This window comes from Halichondria panicea, chromosome 2 (assembly GCF_963675165.1).
Source record: "Halichondria panicea chromosome 2, odHalPani1.1, whole genome shotgun sequence".
NCBI lineage: Eukaryota > Metazoa > Porifera > Demospongiae > Suberitida > Halichondriidae > Halichondria > Halichondria panicea.
Genome location: NC_087378.1, coordinates 7,967,269 through 7,979,649, shown reverse-complemented (window position 1 = coordinate 7,979,649; position 12,381 = coordinate 7,967,269). Strand labels below are relative to the sequence as shown.

The 12,381-nt window shown below is 41.3% G+C and overlaps 4 protein-coding genes across 4 annotated transcripts; 1 reads left to right on the top strand and 3 right to left on the bottom strand.

Moving 5' to 3' along the window:
• Positions 1–6: 6 nt before the first annotated feature.
• On the bottom strand, positions 7–2,902 carry LOC135331249 (uncharacterized). Its single transcript, XM_064526340.1, has 10 exons — positions 2,602–2,902; positions 2,400–2,471; positions 2,257–2,333; positions 2,004–2,054; positions 1,853–1,929; positions 1,560–1,679; positions 1,072–1,342; positions 774–856; positions 561–651; positions 7–300 (listed from the first exon to the last, which is right to left on the bottom strand). Exons 1-10 carry the CDS (start codon positions 2,852–2,854, stop codon positions 130–132), a joined length of 1,266 nt encoding a protein of 421 aa, XP_064382410.1. The 5' UTR covers positions 2,855–2,902; the 3' UTR covers positions 7–129.
• Positions 2,903–6,529: 3,627 nt separating this feature from the next.
• Positions 6,530–8,025, bottom strand: LOC135331535 (uncharacterized). The gene has a single exon (XM_064526735.1). It carries the CDS (start codon positions 7,950–7,952, stop codon positions 6,624–6,626), a length of 1,329 nt encoding a protein of 442 aa, XP_064382805.1. The 5' UTR covers positions 7,953–8,025; the 3' UTR covers positions 6,530–6,623.
• Positions 8,026–9,651: 1,626 nt separating this feature from the next.
• LOC135331541 (coiled-coil domain-containing protein 43-like) lies at positions 9,652–10,776 on the top strand. The gene is made up of 5 exons (XM_064526742.1): positions 9,652–9,904; positions 9,956–10,028; positions 10,089–10,268; positions 10,379–10,432; positions 10,580–10,776. The coding sequence occupies exons 1-5, from the start codon at positions 9,743–9,745 to the stop codon at positions 10,774–10,776; spliced, it is 666 nt and encodes a 221-aa protein (XP_064382812.1). The 5' UTR covers positions 9,652–9,742.
• A 92-nt stretch (positions 10,777–10,868) lies between these two features.
• Positions 10,869–12,358, bottom strand: LOC135331538 (programmed cell death protein 6-like). Its single transcript, XM_064526738.1, has 4 exons — positions 12,207–12,358; positions 11,889–12,155; positions 11,586–11,768; positions 10,869–11,363 (listed from the first exon to the last, which is right to left on the bottom strand). The coding sequence occupies exons 2-4, from the start codon at positions 12,151–12,153 to the stop codon at positions 10,993–10,995; spliced, it is 819 nt and encodes a 272-aa protein (XP_064382808.1). The 5' UTR covers positions 12,154–12,155; positions 12,207–12,358; the 3' UTR covers positions 10,869–10,992.
• Positions 12,359–12,381: the final 23 nt, after the last annotated feature.

Below are 12,381 nucleotides of genomic sequence, written 5' to 3'. Positions count from 1 at the left end.
TGCACATAATTATAATACATAATTATTATCAAAAGAAGTAGTGAAATTGAATATGTAAACGGTACATGTGTAAATCAAAATGACCCTACTAAAACCATGATTATCTCCGTGCACTGATCAACATTAGTTCTAAGCAGGCAGTTCTGATTTCTTTCTCCAGTTTTCTACTGCCGAGAGGATGGCAATGGCGACTTGTTGTGAGTGCTGGTAGAGCGAGAGGTAGTCCTCTCCTGGCAGGAGGATGTGTTTACTGCTGGGCAGGAGTGTCTGGGAGAGCATGTTCTGACCAGCTGTCCAGGTCTGGGATCAAGAGAGAGAGAGATCGAGAGAGAAATGTGCATGAGCTCTATATATAATATCAGGTAATAATTATAAGTTCAATAATTATTGTGATACAGAAGAAGATACAGAAAACAAGGGGGATCGATACTGCATAAAGATACCCTTTAGAATACAGGGGTACATGCATGCAGCATTAATTAAGATGCCAACTACAACGACTCTAGTTGTTATGTAATAGTTTGTACACACGCACATATCTACATAATTTATACTTGTACCTTTTTCAGTTTGCTAGAAGAGTCTCCGTCTTTGAAGGTTGCTATTACAATAGGGAGGTCCCTGGGAAATGGTTTCACTTGTAGTACAGTCCTGTGTGTGACAAATATATATTTAGTTTTTACAAATTAAGATAGAGGCTCAGGCAAGCTTGTATGTATGTATGTACAGTCAATAGGAGGGAACTATACAAGTAACAACTATATGCTACTGACTTGACTTGGTTCATGGATCGGTTCATTTGTCTCATCTCTTCGTATGCTGAAGATTGGTGTTTCGGCTGACACAGAAAGTGTTTCTATGAGGAAAAATTAATACATTCCATGGGCATGAAAGCTAGCACATCAAAGTTAGCTCAAGGCTGACTGTAATTCACAGCTATATGTACCATTTTCTGATTGTCTTATATCTGCTAACAATAATATTAAGCTCCCATACTGAAGAATAAGTTAGCTTCTTACTACAACTATATACATGATCGTGATTTTGAGAGCCCATTATTTAGTTACTCACTTTTCTCAGAATCACATCATTTGGCAATATCTCTTTCAGGCTTGGTTCTTCAAGCGCAGATGAGAGCCCAACCATCACGGCTATTCTAGTGAATCCTATTGCCGAGGAGAGCCACTTCCCGTGAATTGAGGGTACTAATTTGCTGTTCCAGAACTCAGGCCATCCTAACGACTCGGGCTGCTCAGTGCTAGTGGGTGTGGTCTCAGACGAGGGATCAAAGTCCAAGAGGTTCTCTATTGCAGGGTCGATAAGGAAGAGTCCAGCAACTTCACTTTACGTGGATTAAAAAAACAATAACTCAATACATGTAGCACATAATTATACTTAAGGGTGAGGTATACGCAAGTTATGTAACGGTACTGAGATGCTATAGTCATACATGTACAGGAAATAGCTGCTAGTTAATTAATTATGTTACATTTATAGGAACAACAGTCAGGCCAGGTCTACGTGTCATAGACATTGATTAGTTGTGTAAGCTCACTCACTGTTCATAGAGCTGTGTGTAGAAGCGTGATATGAAGGTGGAGAAGTCCACACCCACCAGTAGCAGTGGCTTGGGCTGGTTAGTAGAGTAGGAGAGCAGGCGGTGAAGATCGTCCGCCATCCTGGGAGACAATAAAGGAAGAAAAGAGGTGGGTTAGACTTCAACAAGTATAGCAACAATAAAACTAAAGCAAATAGACCTTAACCCTTCAGGTGAATTCACACTATTTAGCAAAAATGGGTCCAGTTTTCTAAAGTATTGGGGCTTTATTTAATTTACAGCTGCTCTGAGCACCTTTCAACAGTGGACACCTCAGTCCTGCCTCTGTCCAGGGCTGCCTCACTCATGTCGTTAGCATACTCTGATATATTCTAAGATTATAAAGCATTTGTATAATTATACTGATATATATACAATGTCGGGAGAAGGGCCATAACTTGCTAACCCTGTGTCCTCTGTCGCTGAAACCAAGACCAGCCCGGTCATACAAGCACACCTGCAAGATAAAAAAGACGTTGATGGACCAGCTGTAAAAGAGGTTAGTACATTTTTAGATGAAATACTACCTTTGATGATTCTTGAAAAAATATAATACCCCCTAGGAGGCCTTGGTATAATTATTATCACTATAAAGGCTACAAACGTATTTTCCCATAATTATGTAGTTCTATATGCTCCCAACTTGTCATAGCACTCACTCTTGTCCTCTTAGCCAGCAGAGGCTGCACTAGACTCCATACATCCGAGCTCTGTCCAATGGGCGCCTCCAACACAACTGTATCAGCATAGCGAAGCATGCATATATAAGCCTTACATAATTATACTTATGGATACTCATCACCTGTGGGCAGACCCTCTCCAGTACAGCGTAAGAGTAGTTTCTGGCCCCATCCAATATCATACAGTACTCCATCTACATGTGCGAATAAATAGACTTGACTACAGTGCTATGACGATACTTTATAGCATGAATAATACATCCTCCAATGCTGTTTACAGTGCACATCTTCAATATCTACCATCCACCATTATGACCTGCTGACCTTCGGGTACTAGTGCCTTAGCTTCCTGGTTGAGAGCAGCATAGTTGAGTACAGTAGGGACAATGATGATGAGAGAAAAGTACCCAAACTTCTTCAGCAGGGATGAGCATCTTCCTCCCCTCTTTTGTTGCCTCTCAGTGGGTGGGTTAGGCTGCTTCTGTTCCTTGGACTCTTCTCCAGGCTTGTCAGAAGGCTCAGCAGGTACTGATTTGTTAGTTTCTTTAACTTTTCCAGATCTTTGCTTGAGAGGCATGATGAAGATTGAGGCTAGATGCCACGCCCATAATCATTGCTATGCCACGTGGATGGGCTCCGGCTAGAAATTGGACAACTCCGCCTACTCATCAGGTGCCTTCCTACGAGTGGGCGTGTCCAATAACTAATTCCACGTGGCTAACTGTTTGCGCATGCGCAAAATTATCAAACCCAATATTCAACCCTATACACTAACAGCTTAGCTAACTAAGTTAGCAAATTAATTTTTTTTGCTGAATAGACACATTCACTTTACTACAGACTCAGTAGTACTATAGACAATGCCCATTTACTGTGCACAATGACAAGCAACTTGCAAAACACAGTACACGTAGCAGTTTTGTTCCACTGGTACTTGAGACAGAGTATGAATATTGTTTAATCTTAAGTGGCTGACAACCGCATGGCTCAGGGGTGCAATATAAAGAAATCAATTAACTATTTGGATGGCTATTCTAGCTGACTGGATCTAGCTATAGTTGTTTTGGAATTCAAGAAAGACCTCAGACTCTTAGAGAAAGTAGAAGAATACTGTAGCCTGTAATACAAGATTTAGTACAGGCAGAAATAAACTTTTTCATAATAGTTAGACATCTAGCACAAGGAGAGGTACAGCCAGCTATAAGACTACCCCAAGACTTCTGGAGAAGCTTTTTTGAAGACCAAAGAAGGCATACATAACACAGGTTTTGTCCAAACTAATGATCTAATCTTATTGGTAGCACAACAAAACTTAAAACAAAGACAAGTCCTTTTAATTAATTAATACAAAGATACTACTGTTAAAGCTTCATTCATAGATGCTAAGATAGACTATGCTTCTTTTCTAGTAGCCTAGATATCCAGCAGGAGCTGTTTCTGCATTCTCCAGAGAAATACAGTGTCCCAGCTCGCCTTGTCAGCTAAATTGAGCTGTAAGGTTTCCCACTTGAACGCAGCAATCTGATTGGGCTGCAAATTTCTTGCAGTCAGTCTGCCCTAAGACCCCAAATGTTGTAAGACAGGAAGTGCTACAAGTTGCCTCATGAATATATTAATGAGAACAGTTTTTCTTTGTTTCTGATAAAAGTAAAGGTTTTTAGAGCTATCTAAGTTGAAATATGTAATAAGAAGACAGTTTAACATACGATAAACACTTTAAAATATGAATTTGGGTCAAACTGGCATTAAGTTGTGAAAACGATTGCGGAAAGTTCGAGAGTTTGAGCAAGCTGTTCACCATCAACGTAGCAAGCTAAAAATTGGTTGATCAAATCAAAAGGATCTAAATTACAACATATTCAAGGTAAATGCCATACAAATGAATGGTGTTTGTAAAGCAGTTACACAAACTTTGAAATAAATACGCAACTTGGCAATAGCATAGAACACTTCATGAATGACTTCAAGCCTTCTAGTTTGCTGCTAAGCATGCACATGCATCAGATGCACTAGTTGATACTTTAGGCAGTCTCTGGTTCCATTCACATCTGGAGATATGCAGCCATGAGTTCCACCAACCACAGAGATTATTCAGAATGAATGAATGAATTTGAGAGTTTGCGCAAGCTGTTCACACTATCTCAATCCAGTCCAAACTTGCTGAGTCAATACATTCCATATTGAACTAATTTATCTCCTAGTAACAGGTTCTAGTTCAGTAAATGGTCTGTGTTATGAGCTTTGGAAATTCAGAAAAAAATCACCCTTCACTACAATCTGACAGAGTTGTAGGGTGTCATCATTATGAATCTCATTAAAACAATGTTTTTGTGATGTCATCCTTATGAATACCATTAAAATACTTGTGGTATGTATTTCCTGTCTTGTCTTGCAAATACTGAAAACTTGGGGGTCTTAGGGCAGACTGAGTTGGAACAAAACTGCTACGTGTACTGATACCCAACCATGAGCGAAGCGTTGGTTGGACTCCGCCCAACTAAGCTCTGCCTGAGCCCTGTAAGTCAGTGGCGGATCCAGTGCAGGGCATAAGGGGCACGTGCCCCCCCCCTTTCTGACCAGCTCGAATAAAGTCCCAGTGCGTGAGGAATGTCACGCTGCCACAAGAATGTAACGTCACAAGGTAGCAGCCATTACCTTACACAACTTGGACTAGATTTCTTTTTTCAATGACATCATTATAAATGAAACGGATATCAATGTTTTACAAACTAATGCGGAATAAGAATACTGATAAATATACTGCAATTTACGATTACCCAGATTCTGGCGCATGCGTAAACAGTGTATACCAGGCTGCCTTTCTCAGCGGCTTGGAATCGAGGCTACACAAGCTGTAGCCCAGAGTCACCAGTCCCTTTTCTCCCGCCCCCGTACATTCACTGGCGGTCTGTTATCGAGGCTGAACTAATATCACCCACGCATTACGCATTTTGTGGTTTGTTCTAATTGCATTCCAACAGGACAACTCCAGAGGAGGCTGGAACCACTTGACCTTAGCTAATTAAGGTCACTAATTGGATTTATCCAAACTTCTCTTGCAGACTACTTCAAGCCTAGTTTTTAGTGTCTATCAGTTTAAAACCTTATTTTTCAGGGGGGGTCAAATTTTATTTTCGCCAATTTTGCTCAGAAGCAGAGATACAAGTCTCAAAGCCAGTATGCAGTGACCTCGAGAACAAGCCGCTCATGATATCGAGGCTAGTGCAAGAGCAAGACTTTTGATTGTATCTCTGCTTCTGAGCAAAATTGGCGAAAACAAAATTTGACCCCCCCTAAAAAATAACGTTTTAAACTGATAGACACTAAAAACTAGGCTTGAAGTAGTCTGCAAGAGAGGTTTGGATAAATCCAATTAGTGACCTTAATTAGCTAAGGTCAAGTGGTTCCAGCCTCCTCTGGGACAACTCTCAACACGGCAACTTGCCAGTCCTTAGCTAGTTGAGCAGGTTGCCATCCTGTGGTTTACACGTCATCAAGTCGGTTAACACCCACTTGAGAATAATAATATTCATAGCAGTACTACATAATGCGCAGAACAAATTCCAGATAGGCTTGCAGCTCCGCCCAACTAAACGTAGGGTTGGGCACCACTGCAATCATAGATAGTGGATTGGAAACACAGGCAATTAACTTCCTCTACTATCTATGCTGCAATGTCAGGTTTGTTCCTGCTGCAAAAAATTTGCAGCCCAATCAGATTGCAGAGTTCAAGTGTGAAGCTCGAAGGCGTGGCTCATTAATGAACGAGTCAGTAACTAGTAATTCTCTTTAAAATGCAACAATAGTAGACAAGCCAGCTTGATCCAGGAATACGCCAGGTCAGTTAGAGCTAGTGGTATGCAAAAATGACTCCTGCAGTAGCATTCTAACTGAGCTTTGTGGTTACCGCCCACTTGGAATTAATCATTTTATGCTTAGCCACACCCTAAAGCTAAGCAGCCCAACCCTACGTTCGCGCCAGGGTGGGGCCACGCCCAACTAGTCCTTAGCCTCGATTCGGCCTGGAATTGAGGCAGAGGCTAGCCAGTCCTCAGAAGCGAAGGGAGTGGTTTCCAGTCTACTACTATGTATGTCATACTGTCATCAATCAATCAGCACTGATTTGAGCTTTAAAAAAACTGTTGACCCTTTTTTAGTAAAAATTTTCTTTAAACTGCCCCCCTTTTCAAAATTCCTGGATCCGCCCCTGTAAGTAGTGTCTAGTGTTCCTTGCTAGAGAATTAGAATGTCGCAAAACTGAATACAACTGACAATTAACTAATTATGTATGTAACACATGACATCATGACATCAGACATATTTAATTACTGTACAAGAGTGTATTGCTATAGTTTTTTATGTAACAGTGTGTCACAAGTAACAGTTTTGGGAAAGCTTGGTGCATCGTGCATGCCTATTCTGAAATGTCCCACATATGCAATGTTGCTATCAGGAACAGGTACAAATGTAGTACCATTGGTGTAGGCACGACCAGAGTGAACTTTAATGAAAGTTGTCAAATGTGGTCTGCAAGCAAATTTAAAATTCTTGGTGTTCCAGTATTGTTTGACTTTGAGTAACTGTGTTACATTGCCATCTTTAACACTTTCTTTCGGTTCAGTTAGGCCACATTCTGGAAATAGGCTCAACCAATGAAATGTAACTGTTGCTTGGTTATCTTTCGGTAGGAATCGGTTGAGATAGTAATGAATAAAAGTTTTATTTGGCAAGCGAGGGATAAAGAAGTCATCAGTATCGAAAAATAGTGCATATTCATATACTCCTTGGTAGCGATACAAGCAGTCGTGGTTGTGTAGAAATTGAGAATGGTAGTAAATCTGTGTAGAATTGAAATAAGTTTTAAAGTAATCCACTCGAAGGAAACCCTCTTCAACAAAGCCTTTGATAATTTTTTGATTTTCATTGTCACTTATGAAAGTTTCTTCAACATACATTTGAACCAGATCAACTCCAATAGTTTGTTGATACAATAGCCACTCCTTCAGCCAAGGTGGTTTACCAAAGGCTTGTGTACATACAACCGTTTTGTTTTTACCGTATTTTCTTTTTGGTGAGTATGTAATTTTAACAGTGCCTGTAGATATTTCAGTTGAGTTTGGAGCTGGATGATAAACAATGAAAGCCGTGCTATTTTCATGGGCTTCAAGGTCATAGCAAGTAATCATTATATTTTCATGTGTTAGATATCCCACGAAATCCCAAATCCACCATTGAAAGTAAAGAGACTTAACTTTGTATTCCTTGGCATCAATAGTGTCCACACCACAGCCTACGATTAGCCCAAACTTGCGTACATCTTTAGAGGTCTCTGCAAATATCACTGTAGAGTTTTTGTGACCATTTCTTTCCCTTGTGTCGATGTATGCTGAACGAACAACAAAATCTACCATTGGTGGCGTGTTATTGGGTGGCTTTTTAATAGATTCAGTGACAGGCCCATTGTAACTTGTAGTAGTTGTTTCAGGTTCCACTTCTGTTGATTTTGTCATGTTCTTTCCGTCAACTGCCAGATCAAGCTGAATGACGCTCTTGTGGAAAATGTCTAGCCTCTCTTTATTGTTCCAGACTAGAATAGCCAAGATGCAGGATAAGAACAGAATCCCCTTTTTCTTGTACTTGTGCCTGTGCCTGTGCATGTGCAGTGAGCTACACATCCTCGACCTCAACACATACTATACCTCAGATCATAGATACAAAAAGAAAGGGATAGGCCCTGGCAAAATTAATTATGCTGGCATAATTTGGGGTTAGGTCATTATGCTGGCATAATTGGGCATAATAGGGTTAAAATTTTGAATTTGGTCAGTTCGGTGCAAATACAACGTTCCTCTGCTGCTGCTGAATGTGTTTTTTTCTTTTTACATCTAGAAGAATCTTTAGTTATGTTACAAATGAAATTATCTCTTGAAATGTACAACAACATAACGAGTTGTTACTACTGCTGAAAAAAGATTATTTATGACATCAATATGGGGCATAATGGGTTCTTTCGACAAGCATAATAGGCTGAATTTGGGGCACTGCTCAAAAGCATAATAGGCAGAAAAAAGAGCATAATTTACCAGGGCCTAGAAAGGGATAGGCAACGCCCCACGTGATGCTAGGTAAATGTAGTGTGTGACGTCACACCCTCCGGTTGGAGGCGAGTTGCGCTCAAGAAAGTACACAATGATCCCTATATCTGCTTATTTTTCTCGTAGGGGGCCTAAAAGAGGAATTCAAAGCAATCAGGCATCGTGCACACATACACCCAGCACTACTGATAGCTACAGCTGCTATGTTAGTGCCGAGCTTTCTTTTATTCAGCTTGATTTGTGTGAAAAAACATCGATTTGTCAGTTTATGTACCTCTATCTCCAATATGAAATAATTTTATAACATGTACGTTTCACAGAATTAAAGTGTGTTTATAACTGCATGGAACAAAGCATATTTTCCAGCTCTTAATGCAGTGAAGTAGTAGCAGCACCATGAAACGTTTGTCCGAAGTCCAGAAAGTTTGCGTACCTCTCCTGCTCTTACTGTACATGGTAATCTAGTTTGAAGTACTCTAAGACACAGTTTAGGTATTAGAAAGTGGAACACAATTATCTTTATCTGTATTGTGTGATCGAAGAGATGGCATTTGAAGGACTTGGGAACGGACCTGTTATGGTTTGTAGAGTGTACTGACACCCCCTTTGGAGCTCACTTTCTCATCACTTTGCATAATAGTAGCTCTAAAAGATTATTAGACACTAGTTGATAAAGATCTACAGGGGAAGTACATGGGTAGTACATGGGAAAAGTGTCTCAGAGCAGGTATACTATTAGCCTCGGTCCCAGGCCGATTTTTTTTTAATAGAACGAAGTTGAAAAATACGTAGCGACCTAGCGTTCAATTGGAGACGGATCGGCCTGGGGTCGAGGCTAGTATACTATGGGACGTACTTAGTATACCTACAAATTTTCGAATTTTACACAATTAGTTTTTTTCAATTTGAGAACATGACACGGAGCTACATTACTGTAACTTTTACGGGAGTAAAATGCCTCTACGTACACCTTTAGTATTACAGAAAAAAAGCAGGAAACAAAATGTGAAGAATCTCTGCTTTAGTTTCCGGTTCCTGCCCACGCCCAGATACAATCAATACCAGGCTGTATTTTTCAACTTTGTTCTTAGCCTCGATTCCAAGCCGCTGAGAAAGGGGCTGGAGTCGAGGCTACTTCGTTCTATTAAAAAAATCCGCCAAAACAAATTGGCCTGGGACCGAGGCTAGCTATAAGATGGGGTATATAGGAGAAAAACTAGCCTCGATTCCAGGCCGATTAAAATCGGCCTTGAATCGAGGCTAGAGAAAAACCTAATCCTCATTCACTGGCCCGCGAGACTAACACATCTCAACAGCAGCACAAGCACAACGTGCTCGCGAGATAGCATACCCTTGGCTCGGCCGGACAAATGGCTGATAGCTTTACTGCCTGGCTGACTGAGTTGCTCAACAACAACAGTGTGGATGGGGACGTGTTTGGAGAGTATATTAGTGGCTCCTTGGATACTATAGAGGGTTGTAATGGAGAGGAAGTGATGGAAACACTGACAGACATACTGGCTGGATGCGTGGTATACAGAGATGAACGGTATGAGTGCTATACAATACATCAGTCCTTGTAGGAAGATCAGAGAACTTGTGAGACACTGTGTAAAGAAATAGCACAGCGGTGGCTAGTAGAGAAAGAACAGAAAAGTAAGAAATTGTATGAAACGAATACTAGTATCTAGTGCGTTTATTGAAACTTCAATGCAGTGATTGAGCTAAAAACCGAAGGACAATCATCCTCCATATTATCGAGCATCGGCAGCGTTCCCCCCACGTCAACAAACAGGAAACAGGGAACTGCAGCAGCTGTGGCTAGCAAAGCTCCTGGTCTATCTGTGTCAGAGAAAGACAAACTACTAGCCCAGTATGGCTGTGAAGAGTATGAGGGTGAGGGGGTCAACATCTGTGTTTGTATTACTGTACTCAGTAGTATTATAGTATGCACTACTGTTAAGGTGAGGCTCAAGTTACATACGTCGTCCTTTCCTTGTGTGTAGATGGTGAGGAACCGATCAGACTACCAGCTACTGCAGCTACACAGAAACAGTCAGGTGAGCACAATCCACCGAATTGTGATTTTTAATGTAAGTTTTATCTGAACAGCCGGGCAATAAAGTTGTTGGGGAGGCCTTTTGTTGGCTAAGTGTCATTGTGCATGTCATACTTCTAACCTGTCTGTTTTCACTCGCATGCACTAGATTTTGGTGATATGTTTGAGAATATAAACGGTTCGTCTGTGCTTGAGGAGCAACGGGTGTTGAGAGACCAGCAGAAGGTAGCTCACGAGAGTAAGGTGGAGAGAGACAAACAGAACAGAGTGACCCAGAAACAGAAAGCTCTGGACAGAAAAGAAAAAGAAAAAAAGCGAACACAGAAACAGGAGAAGCGAAGATAGCAACTCTGATATCTAATAATTATAATCAATTTACAAGTTTGTAACATGGAAAAATAGCAATCTATGTATTTATTATAATAATTTAATATCAATGTATTCAACAACTAATAATTATTATGATTGTACACAACAATAAACAATCATCTGTCTATAAAATAACGTAAGCGTTCCTATACTCTATAAAAGCAGTTAGTTCACTATAAATATATGAGTCATTCAGGGCTTGTTGGCAATGGCCATGGTTAAGAAGTCCTCGTAGTTGACGTTAATGCATCCATCAAGGTTGGTATCTCGGGCTCGGAAATTGTCAGTGAGGGCTCGAAGCATCACACAGCTCTGAATAAAATCATCAAACTTCAACGATCGTCGAGCCAGTCTATCAAATCGGGTCACGACCAGCTGACAGAAATTAGCAGTGACACGGAAACCCATCTCATTGTAAGCTGTGAAGAGCTCTCGAGAATCAACATTGCCAGATCGATCTTTGTCATAGCGATCAAATGTGCCCTTCCATTGGTTGATGTATGCCCACAGCTGTTGAAACTCTCTCACATCAATGGTCCCATTGTTGTCACGACCGAAAAGACCTGCAGCATTGAACAGTACATGAGGATACACACTCAACCAGGCATGATCGTAATTTACACAATTTGCACACTAAAAAGTTAAAAACACAATTGACTGAACATCTTTGTGCTAGTTCATAACAACACAGCCCTAGGTACGCCCAGGAAAAATGTTTGAGGAAAATTGACTTTGTTTTGGATCAGATTTTCCATCCTCATCAAGGGGGACATAACTGAGCTTACCAATCATGAGTCGACAGGTCTCAGCGTTGAAATTAGACCAATTCCCATTGGTCAAGGCAGACTGTAACTCTGTGGCCGTGATCTGACCACTTTTGTCTGTGTCCACAGCAACAAACCATGTGTACACGTCAGGGGACACCCCAGGAGGGCAGCCGGGGGGACCAGTAGGTGGAGCTCCATAACCTGGAGAGGGGAAGGGGTTTTGAATCTTTGTATAATCATATTATAAAGGCTTTAAACAAAATTGTGTGTACCATACATGTTCCTAAGAACTGTCTAAAACTGTCTCAAAAAAGGCCTCGCCTTGAGGGGGGTAACCGGCAGGTTGTTGACCAGGGTAACCCCCAGGAGCAGGGGGGCGTTGCCCTGGGTACCCGGTAGCAGGGGGCTGTTGCCCTGGGTACCCGGTAGCAGGGGGCTGTTGCCCTGGGTACCCGGCAGCAGGGGGTTGTTGCCCTGGTTGAGGGGCTCGCTGTCCTGGGTATCCGGCAGGTGGCTGTCCATAGCCAGCAGGGGGTTGTTGCCCTGGGTACCCGGCAGCTGGTTGACCATGACCAGGGTATGCCATTTCTATAGAAAGTAATTATATTGATCACAGGTGGCTATAGAGTGAATACTCACCTGCTTAGGTATTATTTTGTAGCGTTCACACAGTATAGTATAGTACAGAGCTAGCTAAGCTCTCAGAGAAAAGTTCAAGGATAGAAGTGGGCGTGGTGATAACATGACACTGTAGCTCCTCCCTGCATATATAAATAAGTGGGTGTGACTAATTATTACAAAATAATCATTGTCT